Source organism: Ricinus communis, chromosome 4 (assembly GCF_019578655.1).
Source record: "Ricinus communis isolate WT05 ecotype wild-type chromosome 4, ASM1957865v1, whole genome shotgun sequence".
Lineage (NCBI taxonomy): Eukaryota > Viridiplantae > Streptophyta > Magnoliopsida > Malpighiales > Euphorbiaceae > Ricinus > Ricinus communis.
In genome coordinates, this window is record NC_063259.1 from 28,243,140 (window position 1) to 28,271,001 (window position 27,862).

At 33.3% G+C, this 27,862-nt stretch overlaps 3 protein-coding genes across 3 annotated transcripts; 2 read left to right on the top strand and 1 right to left on the bottom strand.

The window, feature by feature from the left end:
• Positions 1–7,050: 7,050 nt before the first annotated feature.
• On the top strand, positions 7,051–12,197 carry LOC8275517. Its single transcript, XM_002511070.4, has 6 exons — positions 7,051–7,660; positions 8,145–9,656; positions 9,783–10,034; positions 10,138–10,218; positions 11,139–11,645; positions 11,960–12,197. The coding sequence occupies exons 2-6, from the start codon at positions 8,469–8,471 to the stop codon at positions 12,008–12,010; spliced, it is 2,079 nt and encodes a 692-aa protein (XP_002511116.1). The 5' UTR covers positions 7,051–7,660; positions 8,145–8,468; the 3' UTR covers positions 12,011–12,197.
• A 3,941-nt stretch (positions 12,198–16,138) lies between these two features.
• LOC8275516 (CASP-like protein 1F1) lies at positions 16,139–17,379 on the top strand. The gene is made up of 3 exons (XM_002511069.4): positions 16,139–16,601; positions 16,754–16,877; positions 16,985–17,379. Exons 1-3 carry the CDS (start codon positions 16,408–16,410, stop codon positions 17,204–17,206), a joined length of 540 nt encoding a protein of 179 aa, XP_002511115.1. The 5' UTR covers positions 16,139–16,407; the 3' UTR covers positions 17,207–17,379.
• Positions 17,380–20,093: 2,714 nt separating this feature from the next.
• LOC8275515 lies at positions 20,094–23,749 on the bottom strand. The gene is made up of 2 exons (XM_048373195.1): positions 21,610–23,749; positions 20,094–21,064 (listed from the first exon to the last, which is right to left on the bottom strand). Exon 1 carries the CDS (start codon positions 23,341–23,343, stop codon positions 21,679–21,681), a length of 1,665 nt encoding a protein of 554 aa, XP_048229152.1. The 5' UTR covers positions 23,344–23,749; the 3' UTR covers positions 20,094–21,064; positions 21,610–21,678.
• Between the last annotated feature and the right edge of the window lie 4,113 nt (positions 23,750–27,862).

Sequence of the window (27,862 nt, forward strand, 5' to 3'; positions counted from 1 at the left end):
TTTCTGTGTATGGTAGGAATGGTGGAATTGTATTTGTCACAGAAAATAGATTTGAAGTTTCAGTGTATGGCCGGAACTGTCTCTTGAACTTTATGCCAGTTGGAAGAATTTGGAGCTTTTGAGCTTGATGATAAACATCAAAACCTATCAGGATATCCTTATTTGGAAGATCCGAACCAATGATATGCATCCATACAATGTAATCAGGAAAGAACTGTATTTTGATCTTATGTCTTGTGATCAAAGTAGTTTTGAAGGTTTGACCATTGGCTGCCCTAAAGAACTGATCATGGGGCTTCCAATACTCTGATGGGAGAACCATTGGGTTCATCATGCTTCTTTGTGCTCCAGTGTCAAAGAAAGCTATTACTGGTACAGGCTTTGAGTATTTTGAAGGTAGGATCTGTATGGGAACATATGGAATTGGAGGGGGTTTTGTAGTAAATTGAAAAGTTTCAGGAGATGGAGAAGAAGCAAAGAAGGAAGACAGTAGGGTTGGAGAGAGAGGATATTGCATTACATCTTTCAGAATATTCTCCTGACTTTCTTCGTGCAGACCAATCATCAAGATTGGTATCTCACTATCGTCTGAGTCTGAAGAAGATTCTTGTGAGGACTCTGTGGAGTCTGAGAACTCGATTTCTAACCCAAATAAGCTTTCTGGGGTAAGATCCTCTTGCTCTGAAAGGAGAGATTCTATTTCTGCTTCAAAAGAGTCTGGAAGAGATAAAGACATGCTGACTTGTTGGATCATCTTTGCTGACTTTTCTGGATTCTTAGGACAATTTTTTGCATAGTGTCCCTTTCTTTTGCAGATGAAATATCTGTCAGACTTGTACCTTTGATTCCGTTTCTTACGGAAGTATTTGAATCTCTTTGGGTTCCTTTTCCTGAACTCCTTGTTGCTGCGCGTGTATTTCTGGAAATGATGTCCAGACTTCTTCTTATGATTTGAGCGGCGGCCTTGCACTTAATCTTGAGGTGGTTCTTGTTGCACGCCTTTTGGACTATTAAGTCCCTTTGAGATAACCTCTTGAATAACTCTTGTTGATCACATGCTCTTAATGGAAGAGAGCGTGAAGCGCGATTCGCCAAGTGTAATAGAGGTGACTGGTCTCTTTGTTGCCGCAATCATATTATTGACCTCAGGTTGTATTTCATCCGGCAGAGAGGTGATGAAGATATACTTTAGTGTATCATCACCATCATTTCCTCCAATGACATAGTAGAGTTTGGACATAGCCGAATAGTGCTTTTCCAGATCCTTCATTTTTAATGAACAACATTTTCGATCAAAGAACTCTTGTTTCTGCTGTCTTATGACAAGGTCATAACTCCCAAGGAACTGGTTATGGAGGATTGTTACTGCTGCTGATGGAGTTGGCAGAGTGACAAATTGAAGCCTGGTGTACTCAGGCTGAGACTGAAACCAATCTCTTAAGCTTCCGGTAAATCTTGTGACAAATTCGGCAAGGACCCTTTTGAGTGTGGCCCCTTCAAGGGTCATCTGAAGATCAATCCATGCCAAGAATTCGGAAAGCTTGTCCTTTCATCTTGATGGGGGTAGGTCATAAAAAGTGAACCAAGATCCCGTGCTAGCTGGTTTTAACCTTGGGTTTGGAGCTCCAGTGGGAGCAAAGAATGACTGTGCATCCTCATCCTCAGGTTCCACTATTTCTGGACTGGGATCAGTAGCAGAAGTGTTTATGAGAATCTCAGTGATGTCTGCCATCTCTGAAGTATTTGAAGAGGATTCTGAATCATACGGACTGATGAGAGATTGCTCTGGTATTTTTTCTTTACAGGCTAGAGGAGGAGAGGTGTTCTTTTTTAGGTTTTTTGGGTGTTTTGGGTAAAGATGAGAGAAAGTGCCAAATGGCTGATAAAAGGTTTCTTGTGGCTGTTCTGGTTGTGAAAGAAAAGGGAATGAAGAATAGTACGAAGGAGCAATAGCAAATGATGTGGAGGCTGCTGAAGTAAAGGATGGAATTATAGTAGACTGGTCTCTCCGAAGATCATGCTCAATTTGATCTATTTGTTTCTTCAGCCGTGTGATCTCCTTTTCCTTTTGTATGAAGGCGGGAATAATGGGCTGAGGTATCCAAAGTTCCCTATCCAGAGCCTGATACTTTGCAGTGAGCGATGAATGGAGCTGGAATACTTCTTGTGAGAAAATATCCAACTTATGATCCAGTCTTTGAGCCAGGTGTAAAGCTTGGTCTAATTTCCCATCTATCTTTTTTAGATAAGTATTCTGGACGATCGAGTTGGAGGTTTGCTAGTTTAGCACCTCTTCTGGAGGTGTCAGGGGCTCTATAGATCTAGAGGGAGAAATCCTTGAAGGAAGAATTTTTGATCTCTTGTTCTCCGTTTTCCCTAAAGGAGGGAAATCCTCTGGCTGGAACATGTAGCACCCTTGAATTGATGGTTGTACCACTGGTAGATCTGGTTGGATCTCCTTTCTGCAGGTTGCAGAAGGGGCTTTCCTAAATTCGAGTCTGAGTTGGGCCAACAGTACCTTCAACTCATTGAAAGAGATATCAAGGACTGTTTTTCCTTCTTTTGCAAGAAGTTCGATAGCCTCATCAAACATTGGGAGTGGTATTTTGCTCTTCTGTTGCTTCTGGGAATCATCTGGATCCCTGTCATCCGGCTTCGATCTTATTTCTGAACATGGAGTGTCCAGTGACATATTTCGAGAATTCTTCTTTGGATGCCGAAAGTAAGGTTCAGCATAGTCTAAGTCATCATCATAAGTGCATCCCGGGCGGCACATCTCTGGGGCAACATCCCAGACGAAGTGTCCTTTGACATGGGCGGCGTAGATCTGGTGTCCAGAGGACTGGAATGAATGAATAGGGATCTTTTCCCTTGGCCTTGATATTGGTTGTATCATGGATGCTTGAAAGATGGATGGAGCTGAAGAAGTTTCTCCAGTCTTTGTGAAGATCGTTTTAACAGTCTCGTCTCTTTGTTGGATAAAAAGAGGGTCTGTAGCTTGAACAGGCTTAGTTTGGGATACCTGAAGCTTCTCATAGTTAGTGACCCATTCTGTTGGAATCAGATTAAAATTTTATAAGTAAAAAATGACTGACAATCTATTGAACTCTTGATAATTTTATAATTATAAAAATAATTAATATTTTATGAAAAATAACAATACCGTTCATATTTTTCATAAATTATATTAACTTTTTGTAAGTGTTACTAGTTGCGGAAAAATGAATGATACTGTGAAAAGATAATTACTTTTGCATAATTCAATTATTTATAAAAAAATATAACAAATTTATGAAAAGTACTAAATTTTTTACAATCATAAAATATATTGCTAAATTATGAAAAATGATAATTTTTTTTATAAATTATACTAATTTTCTGTAAGTGTTACTAGATGCGAAAGAATAAATGATATTAAAAAAAGTGATTACTTTTATGAAAAAATTATTATTTTTTGTAAAATTTAATGATTTATGAAAAATTGATAAATTTACGAAAAATACTAAAAATTTTATAATTACGAAATATATTGCTAAATTATAAAAATTGGTAATCTTTTTCATATTTTTTCATAAATTATGTTAATTATACTAAAAATGAGTAATATAATGAAAAAATGATTACTTTTACGACATTTTATAAATTATAAAAATATTGATAAATTTATGAAAAGATGATAAATTTATGTAAAATATTAAATTTTTTAGAATTGCGAAATATATTGCTAAATTACGAAAAATGACAATCTTTTTCATAATTGTTCATAAATTACACTAATTTTTTGTGAGTTTTATTAGTTGCGAAAAAATGAATGATATTATGAAAAATGATAACTTTTGCGAAATTTAGTAATTTGTAAAAAGATTGATAAATTTACAAAAAAATTAAAATTTTCATAGTCATAAAATATATTTTCAAATTATGAAAAATAACAATCATTTTCATGTTTTTTCATAAATTAAATTAATTTTTCGTAAATGAAACTAGTTGCACAAGATGAACGATATAGCAAAAAAATAATATCTTTTACGAAATTTAATAATTTATAAAAAATTAATAAATTTATAAAAAATATTAGATCTTTTTGTAATCGCAAAATTTATTAGTGAATTACAGAAAATGACAATTAATATTTTTTTTGTAATAGCAAGATTTATTAATGAATAACAGAAAATGGCAATTATCTTTATATTTTTTGACAAATTAAACTAATTTTTCATATAATTTAAGGATGTATGGATTCTTAAAACTATCTTATGTTATTTTAGCAAACTCTATTTTACTTAATAATATATAATTATAGTTTACTAATTTTAAAAAAAAAATTATGTAAGTTGTCATTATCTCATTTGGTGGATTAAAACAAAGTAACAACAGAATCTACCCTTACAATTATTGATTAAATTTTAGATTAAATATAGGGTTAAGATGAGAAGAACATCAAACAAATAAAATAAATTAAAAAGTTATTGATGTTTAAATTTAGCATTGAAACTGAAAGATGGTTTATTTTATAATAAGCAGTAATATAACGGAAAAGGAAGGAGCAATTGCGGGGAATTGTGGAAGGAATAGGAAGGGAGATAGATGGTACAGAGGCATCAATGTGATGGGCCTACACATTATCTTCCTTTTCTTGCCAACACAGTAAACAATAATCAAAAAGGGTAGAGGGCCTTGCTGTAGCTTAGCTTATATATATATATATATATATTTATTTATAGTGACATCTTAGCCAATAAAATTAATGTAAAAGATTAGGTCCACCTTTGTACCAATATTAAAACATAGGGCTAAAAATAGAAAATTAGGTAAACCTTGGAGTGAAAGCTACATCATATAAAATATTCATACATATATATTATTTTTTCATTAGTTATTGTGTGTAAATTAAATTTAAATAAAAATAAAAATAATAAATAATAAATAAATAGTCATTCTAATAATTAAGATGAATTGTTAAAAGGACAGATTTTTTGTTTTGTAAATTATAATTCTAAATAAATATAAATACTTTGTAAATCAACCATTTGCTAAGTTAATAAAATAATATTCATTATTACAAAAAATATGATCTCTTTTACACTTTTTAAAAATTAATATAATTTTAGTAATTAGTTCTAATTAAAAAATTTATAATTTTGATGAAAATAATATAAATTTTACATAAATTAATAGCTTATAAAAGTTGCTAAACTAAAAAAAATAATATAAATTTTAAAAGTATAAAACATTACTATCTTATAAGAAATTGCATGTTTTTGTTCTTTTTCTTGTGAATTAAAGTAAATTTTTGTAATTATTTTAGTTGTAAAAAAAATATAAGAATATAAAAATATAACTGTCAGCAAATCAAAAAAATTAATAAAAATATTATTAAATAGATAAAAATTTGAATAATGAAAAAAATTACTGTTTTATGAAATGAGAATTTTATTATATTTTTTTATAAATTAAAACTAAATTTTATAAAGTTTGTAAATAATTAAATTTTTAATAATATATTAGTTATCCTATAATTTTAATCTTTATTGTAAATCACAGGTAAAATTAATTAACATATTTAATTATAATAACATTAGTAAAATTATCATTTTTCTATAGATCTTATAATAATAAAGTAAGCTAGTTTGTTCTAGTAATAAATAATTACATTATTACCCATAACAGAAAAATAATCAATCTCTATCTATATAATTTCGAGCATGTATTAAATAAATAAGGATTCCTAAATTTTTAGACAACTTAATCAATAAAAATAATGTATGTAAAAACGAAACGATTAAGAGTTATCGGGCCTTAGATGGAACTATGGAGCGGCTATTTTCTATGGTCTTATATCATTTTGGGCCTTGAGGCGAGCCTGATTTGGGTACAAAGTCCTTAAAAAAAAAAATCCAAATTCAATGTCTTTAGATTAGGTATTAAAACCAAATTTTAAAATATTTTACAATCTTAAAAATAGAATTTATATAAAAAAAAATTAGCAACATTGTATTTCTTAAATGAGAAAATTGAGCATTAATCAACTATGTTAATCCTTTTTTGACCATATATAACTTTCATTTAAGAAATGCTAAAATAGCTATGGTGTTTTTATTCGATTTTGATTTAAAATATTTAATACATTTGTGATTTGCTTAATTTTATAGTCCATGTTTATTTTCTTTTATCCCATGGCTTAAGAATTTGGCTCCGGAAGCGGCAGCTATTAGAATTCTAATAAAAAAGGATGGCTAGAATTCCATAGCTTAAAGAACTAGAATGGTGAAACAATCCATTGGAATGAAAACCTTGAAATTTATAAAGTTGTAGAAAAATCTCAAAAGAAAGATTAGGCACGGCAGCTATATTTACTAATAATATATACATGAAGATACTGTAATTTTCATTTCTCTATTCTAAAACAAAGACACATGTCCCTTCGAAAGATGATAAGGCCAAACTGTGGTTGCAAATTGCCTTTGTTTTCAAGTGTCAAGATGATAAGGTGGGGTGTGATGGGAGTTTCTTTACCATTTTCTTCTTCCCTTCTATTTTTATGCCAATTGTTTTTGTTGCTGTATTCTATGGCCTACTATTGATGCAATTAGATATGCTTTCCCCAAGAAATTAAAATATGCAGCAGGACCAACATTTGGCATCGAGGTAAGGACCCAAAAGTAAGTTAGTTATGTTTAGACTTCATAGAGTATGAGAATAAAGTTTAATTTGCCTCCTCAATTTATAAGAAAAGATTAAATTAACTCTTTTTAATCTTTAAGTTGTATTTTTTAATACAGTGAAAAAAATATTTTTTAATTTAAAATTACTATATACTAAAATATAATTAAATATCTAAGTTTTATTTAGATTATAAAATAGATTTCTAAAAATTATTAAATTATTTTTTATTTGTTGTTGACTCCATCAATTATGAGAGAAATTGAGCTAGAACGTAAGATTCTGGGCTGATTTGAATAAAAAAAAAGTTAAAAGAAGTGAATTGATGTTTCTTAAGAAGTTTGAGGTGACAATTGAACCTTCTTCCTAGAGTATTAAATAATGAGGAAGAAAACGGAGATATGGACAAAGACATTGGAGGTGAAAGAAAGAGAGCCGCAAGAAAAAGAAAGAAAGAACAGAGACACGCAGAGAGAGAGAGAGAGAGATAGAAAGAAGCAGCCTCAATTCACAAAAAGCTAAGCTAAGCTGAGCCAGTGGTTTTATATGCATGTTGCTGTGTGGTTTTCAAAATAGAAGAAAATTAAAAAGTGAAAGAAATTCAGACAAGTAGAAAATTCTGCTTAAAATAAAATCAATGACTCCCAAATTCTCTCTTCTGTCTCTTCTTTCTAGCTTATAGCTATTTGGAGCTTATATATCATCAAGAAATATAATAATCGTCTTTTCCTTTATTAATTTTTTTTTTTGCATAAACACGAGAGATAGAGATAGAGATAGAGAAACATATATGGAAACACCAGAAACCGCAAAGACTCCTAGGAGAAGGAAGAAGAAGAGGATTTAACAAACGATATAAAGATTCGAACTTTCTGTTTAATTGACTTTGAAGACTTCGTATTGTTCTGGGTTTGATCGGATGATGGATTTTAGGCAGGCCAGATTAAGCATTTATTATTTCGTTAAATTATTTATATGATCATCGCAGGCTTCAACGGTGCGTTTCTGTGATTGTTTTTTCATTTTATTTTAGTTGGTTTTGTTTATTTGTTTTTCCGATAAGAATTTCCTTTGTTACTGCCGGTTCCATTTGTTGAAGTTGTGTTTTCTCTTTTACTTGCTTGCCCAGAAAATCGAGGAGGAAAATGAATTCATGCAATTTGGTTTTTAAGTAGTTTCAGTTTTTTACTGAAATTTTACAGGACTCAATAAAGTGCAGGTTTATTGTTTATCTGGGTGATCATTTTTTTATCTTCAATTATTTTATTGTATAGTTCATCTATCCTCACTTTAGCAAAATTAGAATTTCTATAACTTTTAAGGTTGATCGACCATTTTTTGTTATCAAACTAATTTCTGAACTTCTGATTCATTAACTTGAGCGTTTGCAGGAATATCCGGACCTACATTTGATGTTTTTCTTGATGTTCAGTATTCATCATTGATTATTAGAGCTAATATAGATTTGTAAACTCTTTCAGGGTAATTGCATAATTTTCTATCCGTTCTGTCTGGATATCTGGTCTGCTGGAGTTTGTGTACAATTTCTGATGGAAGAACTCTAGTTAAAGAGGGTTGTATTTGGTTCATGGTTTTGGTATCCCCAGCCAGTGAATATTCCAAGTTTTATGTTGCTGACAGAGTTAGATATGGACAGCTTCTATTTTATTGGTTCATTCGTCTCTGTGTTTCCTACTGACTGCATTTGAAAGTGGCTAAGCATCAGGGGGCTTAAGAGTATTAGATAAGGTAATAGACAGACGATTCTGTTGATCTGTTGAAGGCAATATCTTTTAACTCTAGGGATGGGCTTGCCTCAAGTATCCTCTAGCAGCATTGTGGAGGAAATGGCAGTATCTTTGAGCACATTGGTTGCAAACCCACCACGCATTGTTGGTGTAAGTAGTTGCGATTTGAGTGGGATGCAGGGAGGAAATGTTGGCAATAGAATGCAGATGGATTTGCCACGCTCTTCTTTTGGAGATATCCAAAAGAAAACCATTGTGGAGCATAAGAATGATTGGTTAACTAATAAAAATGGACAGAATATTCAGACACCTATTCCTAGGATTGTAGGTTTTGAATCAAGAGGATTAAATACTCCTGTTAATTTATTTAATGGAAAGCAATCTGCATCCACAGTGCTTAGTAGCAGTGATGATGCAATTGAGTCCACTGGGTCACTAGTTAGGAAGCGGTTATTGTCTCCTTTGAGTGGAATGCTTCTCCCAGACAAATTTAATGGTGATTCCTTAGACATTGGTGAGAATATTTATAGGAGTAATTTCTGGAGTGGCAAAGGCAATCACAAAGTTTCTGTCTCACAAGAGCATAAGAAAGCTCATATTGGCAGTTCTAATTATTTGATTTCTTCAAAATGGTGTCCAGAGTGGAACAATTTACAGGATGATAATTATCAGACAAACTCTACTTTTGTCTCTGATGGCTTTGCACTTGACAAGAAAGAGCTAAAGCCTCAAAACCAATTTGTCTCGCCAGTTGGACTTAGTTATTCTGGAGAAACAACAAAGGTAAGGTCCCAAACTGGGGCTATTGCAATACCTGTGAACAAGGTCCTATCATCCACCTTATCATTGTCTCCTCTTGGTCCAAAACTTCAAGAAAGAGTAAAATCTGTAGGATTTCCCAGCTGTGCCGCAAAAAATTTAAATGATGAATATTTGACCTTCAAGGACATAGAACAATCACTAGATGGAACTTTCAGTCGCATTTTATCTTCCCAGAAGGATAAGGACTCAAGCAGGTTGCAAAAATCATTAGAGGATTTTGATAATTTGCAAAAGGAGTTTGATGTTTTCACTCCAGAAATCACTGCTGGCATGGTGCAGCCATTGGAAGAAGATTCAAGCCCTACTCGTCCATGTGTCAAATTGGGTAGAACTCTTATTGGACTGCCTGTTAAAAGGTCATTGGTTGGTTCATTTGAGGAGTCTTTGTTATCTGGTCGGCTATTATCTGGCAAAGTTAGTCAGGTTAGCACTCGAATCTTATCGTAAAAGATACTTCTAATGTCTTGATTAACAGTAGGATTAAGGAACTATGGATTTCATTGGTGTACGCTTCCCTTTAACTCCTCTGTTATCATTTCTTATATTTAGAGAATCGATGGGTTCCTTGCTGTTCTTAATGTCACTGGGGGGAATTTCTCACCACAAACCAAGAAGCTTCCATTTGCTGCAACTAGTGTGGAAGGAGATAACTATTTGCTGTACTATTCATCGATAGATCTAGCTGGGCATTTGCTGTCAAATGAATGTAGTGGCGCAAAAATGAGGAGGAGCCTAAGCATTAATGATTCACATGCAGAAAAAAGCAGGCTTCGCATTCCAGTGAAAGGGCGAATACAATTGGTAAATTAATTTGATTTCAATGTCTATATGCCAACGGCATGAAGTGTATCTGATGTTGCTTTAGCTAAAGAGGTTCACTGACAGGTTGAATTGGTCTTGGCAGGTTCTTAGTAATCCAGAGAAGACACCTATTCACACTTTCTTTTGCAACTATGATCTAAATGACATGCCAGCTGGTACCAAGGTAATTGGGGATGAAATAGTTACATGATAATGTCGATGGTACTAGGTTTCACTGAAAGACTTTTGATTATCTAGTTTATAGCCTGATCATATTTTGGCAACAAAGAAGCCCTCATTCATATGGTTTATGCTTTTCACTCATACTGAGACTTGGATACGTTATCAGCTGTCCAATCTATGGTCTTTAAATTGTTTGGCATAGTTTTGGTTCACAGAACTGAGAAGTGTTCAAAACAAATTGCTCTATGATGAATTTAATTTGAAATCTGTTCTTCAACCTTTGAAGAATTTAGCTGTGCTTTGAGTGAATTTGCAACATAATGTGCCCATGCACTTAAAATGATAAAAAAATATATCTGTAGGCTTATAGGAAGAAAGGTTGGACCAAGATACTCATAGGCTTTTGTCAAATTCACTGGTCTAGTCAATATTAGGCAAGTTGAGTACAATGATTATGGCTGAACTCCAACCTGATTTTCTCTGAAGTTGATGTCAGCTTGAATATGACCTTCCAAGCTAACTGTGAATCAGTTGCTCGTCCTCTACTTCCTACTAAATTTATATTTAGGTGATAGTATAAATCTGAAACCTTTTTTACCGACTAGTTATCTGGCTGGTGATCTTGCATAGTCTGTATGAATTATTGTAATTCAAACTATTCAGGTTTACATACAGCATCTGGCAAGGTTTTGGATTCCTAGTTGAGACTGAGACAAACCACAGGGATGCTAAGGAATCGATGCAGTCATATGTTTTGCTGAAACCTATTAAATGCATGACCCTTCTTTTGACAGCTAGCTACTTTAGTTTAAACATTTGTTTATTATTATTCTGTGCATCTTTTTGTTCTCTTCTGCTTTTGATTAACTAAAAATGTTCTTTGATTTATTTTTTTTCTTTTTGCTCATATATCTTTGATAGACATTTCTGCGTCAAAAGATCACATTATCCTCATCTAGACTGAATGGGAGAAGTAGAGATTTTGACATGAAAAATAATGTCAAGCAATCCTCAATTCTAGGCAGCAGTCAGTCTTTATCTAGTGGGAAAGAGACCTCTGACTCAAATGAACTTGATGCCGAACATACAATAAGATCTTTGAATCACTGTAAGAAATGTACAAGTACTGGTGCCAAGGACGACAGCCCTCCAAATTCGTCCAATGTATGTGTAGGAAAATCTGTTCATAGTCCTTCGAAGGCCAATGAAAATACTGCTGGAGCTGGTGTTCTTCGTTATGCTCTTCATCTCCATTTTTTGTGCTCTTCTTCCAAGAAATGTACAAGGTCTGTCCGGAGGTGCAAATCTGATCCTTCATCTGCACCGGCACGAAGCAAAATGGACATGGAAGGGGATCGCCGTTTCTACTTGTATAGCAACATGAAGGTGGTTTTCCCACAGCGGCATTCAGATTCTGACGAGGGCAAGGTAAGTTTTGTGTGCCCCTTAGCATATAGGCTTTTGAGGATATGCATCTTCAGTTTGCTTATTATAATGTGCTGTCTGAATGATGCAACATTTCTGTCTGAGCATTTCATAAACATCTCAAAGACCTGTTGAAAATTCCGGTTTGGGCTGATCATACTGGGCTCGATGTAATGTCATTTTCATTCATGTCGTGAACTATAGAAATTAGAAAAACTGTTTGGTTAAGATTTTGCAGCAAATGCTATTTCTCGATCATACTATATTTCAATCCACTGTGATGCTGATTATTGAGACAATTCTTTTTCACATTGCAGCTACATGTAGAATATGATTATCCATCAGATCCAAAGTACTTCGACATATAACAAGCTTACCAGGTTATCCTCTCAAAAGTTGGTTATACAACCCTTGTACAGAATGTGTACATACACTTTACTGTCATTCTTAGATGGGGCAGTTAGTTAGCCCCCATTTTACTTGTAATTTGTACATACTTTCATTTCTAATAAATTAGATCATTTAATTTGATGATCATCACGGTTCCTACTGTTATTTTGGCCTTTCTTAATTACTTTATATTTTCTTCTTTTCATCAAATAAAGAATTTCACTGGTTCTAAGATTCAGGCCCAAGATTTACTTGGATCTGAAATTTAGGCCAAGCCTGAACTCATCCTGGGTTCTTAGGTCTGATTAATTCCTTCTAGATTCCTTGAATTGAGGAGTTGTCATTGTCATTAAATAAAGATAATCCAGACAGTCCCAGACGTCTAAACAATCCTGGTTCAAGAGTCAGTTAGTGGTTATTACGGTTGGTAATTAGTCATTGTTATTACCCCTTTCACCAAAGTGTGTGTGCAAGGAAATCTTGTAGCTTTATAAGAAGCTATCACATCTTATCATAAATGATTCGAGTCTAAACATATAGGGAAGGAAGCTATCTTACAAGTTCTGTTCTCAAAGTCTGAAACCTTTAAAAGGAATGCAATTAAGTTGGGTAATTAAGGCTAAATGTTAACATCTGCCTTATTCGTCCACTCTTCTTTGTATATGGGAAAAAAAATAAAACTACTATCAACTATAATAACCACCTTTCTCATAGATTATTGAAAAAGAAAACCCTACTAATCAAAAGAAATCATGGGAGTTAGTGTAATTTTAAATTCAGTTTTAACAGGGAAATTATTTATTTATTTATTTATTTTATAGCTGCACCAGTTGGGTGGAATGGTCGGTGGAAAAAGAAGAGCAATCCAGGGGCAGGCAGGGCTCTGTTGGCCAAGAAATAAGCCACTTTATTCCAATTACATTTCAACTTCAACATGGTAAAACGAAATTTGTGCAATTTAACTTTTCACGAAATACTACACACCAACGGCTTAACGGCTTAACATTTTAGCAATAGAAATAAGATAAAAAAAGGCGATGGCATACAAGTGACAATCATTTAGCAATTCTTTGTTTTGAGATAACATGTTACAATTAATACAATCTACAATTATTCAGATCCAATGACAAGAGTTACAGAAATAACCTGACTGGACAAGTTATGTATTTTAGGCATAAGATATTTAGTGACAACTCAAACAGATGTTATTGTAACCAGTCTTTTTATGATACAATATAATAAATTGGGCAAATTTGTTTGTTATTGTGTGTACTTGTCAAACATCATCATCATGGTGAGGCGTATTGATTCCATTCCAGTTGTTAGGTTGCCATCAATATCAGGATTCAGAAGTTCGTCTCATGTATCATCAACTCCACCATAACTTACTTGTACACAAAATGTTACAAATCAAATATAAAAATGCGTTCTAGTGACAGATGCTGTGTTCTGCGTTAATGAATAAAAAACCTTGTGCTCCACAAGAGGAATGCGTAAATTAACTTTAGCTGATCTCCGTATTTTAATAATAATAATAACTTGGGTACGTAGAGTATACACATAATCTTGTAGCTAGGGACAAAACTATAGTGATAAGACCTTGAAAAAGAATGGTGATCAAATAGAGAGAGAAGAGATTGCTGAAGAGTTGAGAAAGAAATGTATCACGTGTGCAACTCAAAAGAGTATATAGTTACATCCTTACATAGGATGAAGGTTGAGATGCACATGTCATATTGTGTTTACACACACACACAAAAGAAAAAAAAAGAAATATATTTATATTCCAAGAAACCTTCTTTTTCAATTGCCATTTCCAATATTCTACAAACATCTTTCTTCGAAAGCCAAAGATCTTTATCTCAACTTTTGTATAGTTTTAATTTGCATGAATTTCATAAATTTCTAAGTTGAAATTGCATGTAATAATGTTCTTATCAGGCAAGGGATTGGATTTATGACATCAGAAAGCTTTAGTACCAGATGAAGATAGGGGATACGGGTAAAAGTGGATTTTAACGGCTTTAGTTTAGCTCAAGTAGTTAACTTGTTCCTCCATTCCTCCAGAAAAAAATATGCATTCTGTCTATTGAATGCGGAAACAGATTAAGTTGGGTAATTACGGTATCTCTCACAAGTAACCGATACAGAATGAGTCATTCTCACTATGATGAAAGATGTCAAATATCACAAAGTGATGTACCCATTATTATCTAAAAGTCTAAATATGTATGCAAATAACTAAGATTAATTAACCAACTAAATTAAGTAAAATAAACAAACACCAATAAGAGAGATCTAGGTTTTGGATTTCCTTTTTAGATTATACTACGCCGGATCGCAATCAAAATTTTGATGGCCGTTCAACCATCTACTGGGCTCGGCATACTCGGGTCATGAATGTCGCAGAAGGTTATGCATATTTTTAAGTTACAGTCGACCTAGGATTAGCATTTAGTGATGTAGTGGCATGCTTTATCTTTCAATTCATCACATGCATGTCACAAATCATGCAAATGGAGATCAATCATTTCTTACAAGCATTAAGAACCAAAACACTAAATTAATAAATAAACATTTTAAAAACCATGGGAGTTGAACATTAGCTAGAGAAACTAGCCAAGCCTAGGAGTTAGAAGTGGCAAAATAGACCACTAAAACATTCAAAAATAACAAGAAAATATGAGGAGAAAAAGAAAAACTTCTCAATTTGGAGCCTTTCGAATCTCTTGTTACTAAGTTTGAACTCTTCAATGGGAGCTCTAACCTCAAAATTTTAAACTCTATTATACTTAATTGAGCTTGAAAAATATTATTTTTGTATTGCATTAGTTAGTGAGGGGTTAAAATGCATATGCCGTGGAGTAGAGGATCCAATTAAAGCAAAGTTCAATTCAAGGAGTCAATTCCAAAAACACGACAAATACAAGGGGCTATTAACGTATTCAGCCTTTACTCTTCTACGTGGGAGGAGTATCAGCGGCCCAAATGCTAAGTAGAGACTGCATTAGAAGTGGGTTAAGTGAGACAATTATGAATTTCTCCCAAAAAAGAAAAAGAAAGAAAGAGGGAACACTTTGGAAACCGTTTTTGTAAGACAACCAAAGTTCTTGCAGTTGCAGTGTAATTTTGGGGCCACATGGTCTTAACTTTGTTCTGTCAGTAGTAGGGAGTTCAAGTGCCATTAATGATCTTGTTCCATTCTTAATTAATAATTGGAACTTATCCCATTCAAAAGCTTTTCTTGCAACATTTACTTCTATACTTCTATTTCTATGCTAAACATTCATCTCTTGCTTCTTCATTTTTCTATCCACTTTATACCATTCGAGATTTTCATTTTCATTTTGAGAAGGATATATTCGTGGATTGCACATATAAACAAGGGCAGAAAAAAAGAGTTATACTTTAGTCAGTCTCTGAGTTCAAATTTATAGTTTTCGTTTAACAAATCAATATATTCAGTTTACTACATTATTATTCTTTATGAAAACAATACAATATAATCATAATATAGTTAGTTTCTGATATTATGCTTATAAAAATATATAAATGACATCGATGTTATATTAAAAAAAAAAAAAAACATATCAGCAATATATAAGTAACATTTCACGATGTTACATTAATATACTTGAAAGATTGTGTAATATAAAATCTAAAGTTTGAGATTTCTTTTTCTCTATTTATAAGTTTGAAAAGATATAAAGCGATAACAGTAGGATGGGAAACTATTTTTTGTGGCAAGAAAATCTGTAGTGAAGAGAAAGATCTTCACTAAGATTTGAATGAAAAAAAAGAAGGTTATTTTGTTCGTCAGGGTCACTCGTACAGAAATTCTTTAGATCATTATTAAGATGGTCGCTGAGGATTATGAATTTTGCTTTCACTTGGTTAAAGAGTAGAAAGAGTAATCAAAGGTGAGTGGGGAGTATTTTTCCTATAATAAACAAATCATACAGCCTAACCTAGTCAAAGCATATCCGAATGTTAAGCCTATTTCGAATACTAATATTTTCAGAGAGTCAAAACCAGCAACTGGACTGCATTTATCGCCACGGAAAAACCCACTAATTGATATTCTAATTAACTCTGGTGCAAGATTATAGCAAGAAATCTATATTGAGGAAAAGTAGAGGCCTGAGGACCCCATCTGTTTCTTTTGCGCTTGAACAGCTCAATCAGACCCTCTGCGTTTTCCCCTTTGAAGATTCCTCACTTGCCTCTTCTATAAATAACCTTCCCTCACTTCACACTCCTTTTTCTCTTACCATATCACCCTTTTTCTCTCTTTCTTTCTTTTCTTTCTATCTCCCCTTCTTGTTTCCTGATTTCTTTGATAAGTTCTCAAAAGCCGAAAAGAATTTTAAATAAAATGGAAAATGTTGAAGACAAATACAACTCACCTTTGAAATCCCAAAAGCTTTTCATTGGGGCACAGATTTGCTTGAGAATTGTAACAATTGGAGCAACATTAGCTGCAACTTGGATAATGGTCACTGATAAGCAGTCCATCACATTTGGTGATTTTGTTATGGTTGCTAAATATAACTACTCCTCTGCTTTCAAGTAAGATCAATCAAGAACATTTGATAATCTTTAGCTGTTTGTTTATCTTTGGTTAATTTCGCTCTCACTGCACCTTCGGAGACAAGACTCCTCAGCAGCGGAGCCAGATATTATCCCTACAGTGTCAGTAATCTTGTTGTTTATGAATTCAGGTTCTTTGTTCTCGCAAATGTGATTGCATGTGCCTGCTCTGTTGTTTCCTTGCTGTTCCTCTGCGCTCTTGGTCGTTACAGCTCAAATCCTGGCCATGTTTTCTTGCTGTTCCTGCATGATTTGGTAACCAAACTTGGGTTTTCTTATTAGATTCATATACCATTCACAGCGTCTCGTTTGATGATTTTCCTTTTTTCCTGTTTCTTTTTTGGGATATCTGAATGTGACAGCTTATGATGTCGCTGGTTCTTGCTGGATGTTCTGCAGCGACGGCAATAGGTTTCTTGGGAAAATATGGTAATACGAAATCCGGATGGATGCCAATCTGTGATCAGTTTGGGCAATTTTGTAACAGAGGAACAATTTCTATGATGCTTTCTTACTTGTCCATGGTTTGCTTGCTAATCCTTACTGTCACTTCTGCAAACAAGTCTAGGCAAATACATGTGTAGGATTTGAATGAAAATGAACTTAGGGTTTTATGTCTAGTCTAGAAATAAAAAGATGAAAAGAAGGACAACAGAACTTAGAGATAAATGGTAGCGGAAGTGGTTTCTATTGTAAACTTGTAGCGGTTGCCTTCTTCAATATGTAAGGGAATCAACTCTGTTGTTTTCTTTCTCTACTTTTCTCCTCTTATTGCCAATTTCCTCTATTTCCCTGCTTAGGGAAGAACACAACTGATGAAACACTCTACTTCTTTTCGGAAAAAAAAGAAAAGTTACACCAAAAATTATATAGCACTATTTAGATTAAGGACTATCAAAATCTAAAAATCGATCTTTTTCAAGCCAAAAAAGATCAAAATCTACGAGAACATTTAAATGCGCCATTACAGTATTAATGAATTATTATAACTTTTTTTTAAAAAAATTTAATTTATATTTTACGTTCAGATGAAAGTTTTAGAATGAATTTATGAATTTTAATTGAATCCAAAGGATACAATATATGAATAATATAATTAGTTTCAATATGTCGATTTTTTCTCCACCACCTATTTCGTACTTAGGAGAATCATTGATGCTATTTAGCAGTATCATTAAATATTGTACTGCACACATAGATTCAAAATAATGGCTTTGTGAAAAGGATTGCTACTCAAATGAAACTTGAACTCCCACTGAAGGTACAAAACAAAGCTATTCTACTATTTGGGGAAACCCAATTGAATTCTTAATTGTATATTTTGTCTCATTTTCCTTTTCGAAAAAGGTTTAATTAAATCCAAATCGATAACGCAATTAGCAATCAAAAATCTCAACAAGAAAATGGAATAAAATTCCAAGATGCAACTATCCTCATCGTTGCAGTCGGTGAGGATGGAAGCCACTGCCAATCAAAGCAAACGGCGGCCAAAACAATAGCTGCGAGGGAAGCGAGTGTGAAAGGTGAAGGGCAAGCCAGTCACATAACTGATTGCTGCTGGTTAGGGATTTGTGTGTATGGGATTGTGAAGCTTTTATTTAGCAGTGATGATAACGATTTGTGGTAATTGATTAATGTTTAGGTATTTGTTTGATGGTCGCAATATAAAGACAATTATTTTTTTTTTACTATTTTAATTTTTCATGGATATGAAGACAATTGTCTTTAATTTTTCATTTTTCATTTCTAATTATTTTTTTTTTTATTTCTTACAAAAAATGTTCAATTTACTTTTCTGAAATAATAGGAGGCCCTTTTTTATTCTTTGCCTATATTGTATATATTATTAATTAATAGGCAACGAAGTAAGGCATATGTTCATCCAATAAATAATATATTTTTTTGTATTTATCAGATTTTCAGTTTATTTTTTTAAAGAAATATGAATATTTCACAAGTATATTTTGATATAAAAGATAAAAATAAACATCAAACATCAAAAAATATCTATATAGAAATTTATTTTTAACAATCATTGATAGAGTAATATATTATAATTTTACGAAAAAAAACGCTCCATTCGGTAGCACTAAGTCATATTACAATTTTATAAATATCTTTTAACAACCACAGTTATTTAATGTCAGATTTGATCTAATTTTTCTTTTTATTATTTCTATAAAGTAATATTTTCGTAATGAAATATCATAAAATTCATATAAAATGAGAAATTAAAATCTCTATAATAGAAAACTATAAAACTCATGAAAAAAAATATTAATATTTATTTATAAAATTAATGAATAATACAAAAAAGAAAACCACCGATCTAAAAATGACTGACAGCAAACTAAAGAATAAAATTTTAATAAAAATAAGAGGGGATTAGATTTTTTATTATTTTTTTAAATAGCTCATGTTAAACCTCTGCAGTTTGTTCTTGTTGACCATTACATAAAGGCTATTTTAATATCGAAATCTCATAGCTATGAGAATGACTACTTAAATATTAATTGGATGGCTGCAACTTATGACCGACTCTTTCATAAAAAAAAAAATAATAATTATAAAGAAAAGCTTCAATTTTATGAAAATAAAGCAGCCCCAGTGCGGATATAATAACACATTTCACTAACAGAAAGCTGCTGATGCATAATAAATTAAGAAAAAGAAAACTTTTGTGTACAACTAAAGAATCTACATATATGGATCGTTTTCTTTGTAACCTCAATTCTTGGATAAATTTTGAGTCACCATAGTCTCTGAGATGATGACCAATTCACACAAACTATACAGAAGAATTTTACATAATCTTAACCTTATGATTTAGATTTAAATATGAGAAGTTAATGTAAGTTTAGTGATTTAAGTCTATATTTTAACGGGAGTAAAGTCTCAATTTATTTATAAATAAGTAAAAAAGGTATATTTCTTTCTTTGATTTAATACTAAAGGTACTAGCTAGCATTAATTTTTACTTGAAGATGGATCCTTATTCCGGTATTCCCTGCCCTTATGTATGAATTACGATGATAGAGATTGGACCTTCCTTTACAAGACGACCCATCTCGATTGGGCACAATATTTCTGTGTTACCAATGGCCCAGCTATTGTTTCCCAATTCTACTTTTACAGGAAGTAAATGCCTTCAAATATTGAAAAAACATAAGCCCAACATAGAAAAAGCCTTTATCAAGGAGAAGGATCCATAGGTGTTTCTTCTTTTCCTTGTGGGTGCTAATAATGAAGGTCAGATTTTCATTTTGGGTAATTCGTGATTGAAGAACAGAAGGGTAGCCTTGTGTTTGTTTAACGTGTATTTTAAAAACAATATAGATACTCTGAGCCTTAGTCGAGGGATAAATGCAACGCTCGATTTCGATAATGATTCAAGTTGGATTAGAAAAAGAGAAACAGGTTGGTACAGTACTGGGATAATAATTATAATCTAACGCCCTTCTGAAAAAATGGTTGTGGAAGTAGTTGGGAGTGTGATACGAGAAAAATGTTTTGCTGAACAGGTCCTATTCTACAGCTCTTTTACAAAAAGCATCGAGGAATTGTACTCATAATGACCCAAATAAATGGGAAAAGGGAAGCACAAAAATAAATAAAAATCATGGACCACCAAATCCTGAATTTCACCAGGTTTGCAGGCGTGCAGCCTTCTTTCGTTTTCCCACTATGGAATTCAATTCACACTTCAATACAACGTCCAGTTGTTACTTCTTATTTATCTTCTTTCTTTATACATGAAAGGTTCGACCAATAAGCGTGGACTTCATAATGCAAGGGGCTGGTTCACCGGATTGTGCAACCAAGTTGAGGTAGGTCCTGAAGGCTTGCTTGCTTAGGTAACAGCCGACACAAGAAGGCTGGATATGGCACAGAACAAATGCACATGGACAAGAACAACTGCACATGGTCTAGTCCCAATATCTTATCAATTATAATCTGAAGAATATCAATCAGAGAAAGTAAAACTAGTCTAGCGTAGTTGGAACCATCAACATCACTGATTATAATACATGCAATTTCTATGAAGAAAATGTTTCTGTGACCTTATGATATTGACGCGCCGTAGTGGCCATTGAGCAAGAGGAGGTGCTTATCCATCAGATAAACATCAACTCTAATGCAGAGAGTTGGGAAGACTTGGAGATTGAATTAAGCAAATGAACTTGGTTTTGAGCTTCAAATCTTTTATAAAAGCAGGACCACCCTAGCATATATAAATATCAATGAAGATACCTCTATATAACAGCCAGAAATGCCGGACAAAATTCTTTACTGAGACTGACAGTGATTCATTTGAGAAGGTAATTCGGGCAATGGAGTGAGTGAATAGCAGAATTTCCAAAAGGTTAACCCATCTGCAGAAGTTTGCAATGGAGCCCAAGAAAACACTAAATGCTCAATAGAATATGCCTTCAGAACCCATTCTGGAACAAAGAAATTGATAATCACTATCCGCAAGGAAACTTAATAGCAACACTCAAAAATAGTTAAAACCAAGGAATTTATATAGAAAATGTAATATTAACCAACTTTCTGGAAATTCTAAGCATTTAGCATCAGGAAGTACACAAGGAACTCATAAACTAACTCGTTGATATTTCAAACTAACTCATAGGGAGAAAAAGAGACCTCCCTAGTCCCTACAAAGTAGATACAGCTATGCCTTGATTGTAACTTGGGTTTGGATACCATAATAGAGTCAACAATACACAAAAGCAGAAGTGTCATATTGAACACGAATACAATCAATTATCGAGTTTATGATAATGAACATGGACTCCAATCTAGTTAGGTCAACAAACGAAGATTGCGAGGCTCTACAATAGTTTCTCCAACGGCATTTAAGCTACTAATTTTTACTCCTACTGCAACCTAACAATTGTATGAACAAAAAAGATGAAACAAAAGAAAAAAAAAAATCAAACAAAAAATAGAAACAAGTAAAATTAAACACAAATAATGTACATACAGATGAACAAATCATCTTTTGAATCCATGTTCCTGTGATGCACCAATTCAAGAATTCTACAGGCGGCTTCTATGGCCTAGCAAAAACGCCCCAAATTTTACCCCGGCCAAGACCATCCAAGAGCTTCTTTGCTCCTTCTACATCCATCTCAACAAGTTTCTTCAAGTGCACAGATGCACCTGCCGCGATCATCTGTTTTCTGCATTTTTTAGAATGCACAAGCGAAGCCAATAATGAAACAGTGTATTGCTTATCCAAATTCCGTAACAAAGGATCTAATAACTGAACTGCACTTATTATCCCTCTTTCATCCTTTCTGAAAATTCTCCTATTACCAGCATACAGTACAAGATTTGACAATGCTTTAGCTGCTGCTTCCTTCTCTTCAACAGCCTTGCCATCTAACATTTTAATCAGTGGAACGATTATTCCAAATTCACCTATTTCCTTTCTTGTTTTTGTGTTAGAAGCAAGCTCATAAACAGCTCTAGCAGCTGCAATTCTCACACCCAAAACTCCACAATCCAACACTGCTACAAGCCTTGCAATTATAGACTCATCAGAAACAATCACTTCTGCAATAGCTTGATTAGAAGCCAGATGGCTTAATAAATCGACAGCAACTTCAAGACTCCTAACAGGTGGACCTGAAATCCAGAAATTTCTCAAACACTCAATGCCCCCTTCCTTTACAATCAAAATCTTCGAACTTTCATCATCTTTCGCTAAATTACACAAACACCCAATTACATTTTCTTGAGCTAAAGCAGTCCCCGAAGCTGCAAGTCCAATAAGAACAAATACTGCATTTTCCTCAATAAAATTCTCTCTAATTTCTTCAAAAGCAGCTAAGTTTCTCAATACACCAGCAGCGAAAGCCTGTGAACCGGGTGTACCAGCCTGGCAAATCTCTAATAGCGAAGAAATCCCACCTCTAGACCCAATTGCCCTTGCGTTCTCCTTTGAAAAGCTTAAAGCTTGAAGGGCAACACAGGCTTTTTCCTTCGCATAACCACTACCTGACTCTAAAACACGAAGTAAATGATTCAGAAGTAGTAAACCCTCTGCAATTAAAACATGCTTACTAGTGTCCACCATTGAAACCCTAGAAATTGCAGTGACAGTCTTCTCTTTCATTTCCAAAGAGCTTGAATCGAGTAATTTAACGAGCACAGGAACAACGCCCTGTGCTACAGCAATCATTACATTCTTATCGTCCTCGAAAAGCAAGAGGAGTAAAGAGTCCATAGCTGAGTTCTTCGACTCACTGCTTCCAATCTGCAACCGAGTTATCAAGTTTCTGGACTCAGCCCGAACTGCTTCTCTCTTTGAAGAAGCACCAGTAGAAACAGCACCGTCTTGGAGAACACCACTTCTAATTAAAATCTCAGAGTCCTTCACGTGTCGATCTAACTTGGCTAAAATTGAATCAACGTCGCTTTGAGTTTTGAGTTTACCTTCGGTCAAATTAGGTGTTTGGCATTTTTTAGCTAAGAGAAGAGCGTCGTTTAAAGAATGCGAAATGGAGTGGAGAAGGTCGAGGCAGAGAGGGGTAGAAATGGAAGAAGAAGAAGGAAAGTCGTTGAAATCAGTGAGTTGAGTCTGGAGATCGGTAAGTTTAGTTTTGATAAGAGACCATTTGCCTTTAAAAGTCTGTACTTGTGGGATTTCATCTAGAAGAGAAAGTATAAGCTGATTTGAGAGACTGATAGGGTCGTCTTCTGGTACTTTCATGGCGATTTACTCGATTTTCTTTAAGTTGTGTGTTTGGAAAAGAGAGTTAGGGTTTGTGGAGTATACAGAGAGAAACAAGACGCGATGCGGAGGTGGCGGTGGCGATGAATGGGCAGTGTTGGGAACGACGGAGCAAAGACCAAAGACTGTGTGTGTGTTGTAGTGGATGAGGAAATAATAATAACAAATATGGTAACTGCTGTAGTTGTTCACAAGACGCAACTTTCGGGCGTATTGTTACCTCCCGCCAAAGATGCTCTGCCAAGCAAGCAAGCTTCAAGTTCAACTTGCGAGAATCTAATCTGTAACAGTATGATCTCAATGCTTTTCACTTCACATTCCCGCCGGGTGAAATCCGTTATCTGTTTCTTTTGTGTTTAGATTCAATAATTTTTGCTATCCCGTTCCCTCAGGATAATTTTAGATCATTTGTATCCAAATGTTTATATTTTCACATGCTTCTACTTTTAAATTTCTATTCTTTTCTCTTACTTAATATACATCTTTTTTATTCCCAAAAAAGAAAAGTAAGACCTATATCTACAAATTCGTTATAACAATTATACATTTCAATTTAAATAAAATTTAAAACATCCATTTAGAATTAAAAAAATAAAATATCCACTGATGTTAAACTAAATATATGCAGTTTTTCTAAATTATTTTCTATGATCTTTTAATTGGAGTGGATATTTTACTTCTTTTTTATTTTTAGAAATCCTTGTTATATTTAAATCTATTAAATGAATTCAACAATAATAAAATAAATAATTAGAATAGAAATCTTATATTATTATATAATAAAACCACCACTTTTTCTTTAATATATATCTCTCATCCTTACTTTCAACTTATTTATTTATTTATCAATTAAGGAAAACAATCTTGATAAATAAATATTTACTTAAAATATATAATCTCAAGTAATTAATCATGGCTTTTTATGTATATCTTTTGATGAAAAAAATAACAAAAAAATCCGTATATTATTATTTAGATATTAGCTTCTTGAAAGTAACCGAATTATATGACAAACAATTAATTAATAATAAACATATTTATTTAGTTTTTCCTTCAAATGGAAAATTTTACATTGTCTCAAAACCAAAAATAAAAATGGTGGTTAACACGCAGAACGACAGCGCGTGAAATTAAATAGTAGTTAAAGAATCGGGAATTGGGCCGAAAGTTGTCAGTGATCAGAAACCAAAATCGAAGGGCTGAGAGTTAATAGCAGTGTGGGGCCCAACCCTTTTCAATAATACCTTACCTTTATGATGCTATTGACAGGTAGGATAGTGAAATTTCCAACTCTCATCCTCGTCGGCTTCTATTGCTAATACTCACACCACATCTATCACAGCATCTCTCTAATCGTTGGATAATCATGTTTTGACTAAAATCTTGTAGCGTTATTGGGCTGTGAGCCAACGATTGTCGAACGTACTCGTAAGGTTAATTCTAATTGGTCACGTACACGGCGGATGTTTTGTAACGTATTAGTAGGGCGTGATTACAGCGGGAAGAAAACGGTGTCGCCGATACTCTCACTTTGTTCCGGACCAAAAAAAAAAAAGATGTGGGAGAAAGAAAACAATATAATTATCCTAATAAATGGATACAATTAATGTTTTCTGCTGTTGTTTGTACACGAGGAAAAGGAAAAATTAGAATTATGTTCAAGAAAAATAGAGATTCATCGAACAAAAAGAAACGGACAATATAAAAAAGTTGCTTTCCAAAATTACGAAGTCTATTAATTCACATGATATGTTAATGGTATTACAATTGATTATTATTTCCTTTCGTAGATTATTCTTCTGTCCTTTCAGTTTGGTGAAAACAATTTTTGAGAAATATTGTTTTTGACTGTTTTGATAGAGTATTACTCAGCACTCTATATTATAATTAATTATAAATAATCAATTAGTACTATTTTTAATAATTTACTAAAAAATTATACAAATAAATTTTATATTTATAAAGCATTACCGATTAAATTTTAAAAATAATATTTATTTTTAATAAATAAAAATAATATATTTAGTTGATCAATAATTACGTATGACTAGTTTAATATTTAATTATATAAATAAATTATTAAAATTAAAAAATATAAATTTTACAAATTTATATAGTATCTTGTCCTCATAGTATGTTAGAATGGTTCTTATTTTTAAATTTAAATTTTAGTATTATGTCATTAATTGAACTACAAATATTTAATATAAAAAATAAATCATCTTTATTTTTATAAAAAAAAAATCATATTTTACTCACAAATTTAATTCAATAATAGATAATGACTGAAGTAATTCAATAAGATGTTAGTTAATAAATTTTTTTAAAAGTAGAAGTTTTGAATTCAAACTTCATTTCCACATTAGATAAGATTTTATATTCATAAAAAATATGAAATTATTAATATTAAATAGCTATTGAGCTTTTAATAAATAAATTATTCAATATTAGTATTCGTACAAAATTCTATTAGCATATTAACTATTGTTATACATACTTGTTTTATCTACTCATTTATTTCATTTTAAGAATTTTTTTTTAAAATATTATAACATAAATATTAATTAAATAGTTATAACACATTCATATATATATATTGTAATACCCTGACTTTTTATATATTTAATAATGAATTTTTATTTAAGTTAATTTTAGCTTTATTTTTATTTGGTTTAATTGGAATGATTTAAATACAAATTTTGAATGTTCATGTTAGATAAATAAATGAGTTATTTTTCCATATCCAATTAGTTTGATTTTTAAGGAGTTAATTAAATAAATTATTTGAGGAATAAATTATATTTTTATTTGGTTATTCAAAATTTTCCCAAATGCATATTTATATAAGTAAAATTATATATTGGAAAATTATGGTAGAATTGTAAAGGATGTTTATAAAAGAATTTTGGAAAAATTGGTATTATAATTGATTAGTAGTATTAAATTTTAAGTTGGAAATTGATTATTTAATTTAATTGTGTGTTAGGACTAAATTGGAAATTTATTTTGGAATAAGGAAAAGTTCGGGGGCCTAATATCGATATTGAAAGGAAAGAAAATCGGGGAAGAAGAGGGAGGGAGAGAGAGTGGGCGTCGCGCGTGAAGAAGAAGGAGGAGCCGGTGTCTTTGCGTCGTCGAGCCGTGGCGCGATCGGCATCGGTGAGCGCAGCAGCAGCGGCGGAAGCGGCAGCATGAGGTGGCAGAATCGCAAAGAGTGAGGCAGCAGGTTCCGAGCGTCGTTCCGGCCGATCTTGGTGGCGATCGGCTCCCCTCGAAGAGAGCTTTCTTTTGGCAGCAGCGGCAACGCCTGTGGTGGCCGGAGACGGAAGATCCGGTGGAGAGAGAAAGTAGGGGGCGGCCGCGTTTTCTCAGCTTTTTCGGCGAGCTATGAAAGATCGGAGAACATATCCCGACTCTCCTCGGCTCAAGCTTCGAAATGGCACCGGTTTCATGGCGATCGGACTTCGTTTGCGAATCGACGGCCGAGATCGTCCGTAAATCTCTTCGGACGATCGGGTGTCAGATCGAAAAATTGGAAGCAGGGATCATCATCAGCGCGTCGTTGTGAGTCTGATGGTTTGTCCGGATCGTTGATCGGACTCCGGCGGCCGGAGGCGAGTCGACCGAGCGATCGAGTGTCTCGGTAATTATCTCTGGCCCATTAATTTTAGAATTTTTTTGATTTAATTTGTGTGTCTATTGATTGTATTGAGTATTTGATGATATTTGTGAGTCATAAATAATTGTCAGTTTGTCTGCCATAGTCGTGTTTTTGTGCTGTGTGGCGGAGTCGGGAAATAGTGAAGTTTGGGGACCCGACTCCCGTTGTTTGAATTGTTGGATATTTGCAGTATTTTTCTGGCAGGTCCTGGACCCGTTTTTACGGGGGGATAATGTCCATGTTGTAGGGGAGGTTTTGCCGGATTTTCGGTAGAATTCTCCTGAGTTGAGATTCTTAGACAGTCAATCCTAGGAGTCTAGACCTAGGATTAATGATCGATTGTTTCAGCGTTTTGATAAATTATTTTCCGTGACTAGATTGCCCGTTTGTTCAGCTCGCTCCAACTAAGGCACCGGAGCAAAGCTAGGAGGTCGCCCAATTCTGTGAGTTAAAGTCATTTAATCATTGCACTATTGCTAAGTCTGATTTTAATATGCTATTTTGGAAGTTTATGCTTAATATGGTTATTAGTATCGCAACGTAAATAATTTTACTGGATTATTAATTATTGAAGATAATATAAGTATTATTATAGTAATGTTATAATAATACCAAATATAATCAGTTTTCCACATGAGTTGCCTGATGTCTTACTCTTAATTGTTAATCGTTATTTTGGTATGGTTGAATGATTTCATTATACAATGATATTTATTAAATGGATGATTGCGTTTTGGGAGATGCGGCTTTCGTAGAACATGCCACCTGGTGGGTTGCATCGGTGACGCGTCTTGCCGGTAATGATAAAAGACAGGTAATAAGGTTATTATGGATTTG

Coding starts and splice junctions, on each gene's coding strand:
- LOC8275516 (XM_002511069.4), top strand. CDS start 16,408: ATGGAAAATGTTGAAGACAAATACAACTCACCTTTGAAATCCCAAAAG. Junction 16,602..16,753: donor AACTACTCCTCTGCTTTCAA/GTAAGATCAATC, acceptor TTATGAATTCAG/GTTCTTTGTTCTCGCAAATG. Junction 16,878..16,984: donor TGCTGTTCCTGCATGATTTG/GTAACCAAACTT, acceptor TGAATGTGACAG/CTTATGATGTCGCTGGTTCT.
- LOC8275517 (XM_002511070.4), top strand. CDS start 8,469: ATGGGCTTGCCTCAAGTATCCTCTAGCAGCATTGTGGAGGAAATGGCA. Junction 9,657..9,782: donor TATCTGGCAAAGTTAGTCAG/GTTAGCACTCGA, acceptor TCTTATATTTAG/AGAATCGATGGGTTCCTTGC. Junction 10,219..11,138: donor ACATGCCAGCTGGTACCAAG/GTAATTGGGGAT, acceptor TATCTTTGATAG/ACATTTCTGCGTCAAAAGAT.
- LOC8275515 (XM_048373195.1), bottom strand. CDS start 23,343: ATGAAAGTACCAGAAGACGACCCTATCAGTCTCTCAAATCAGCTTATA.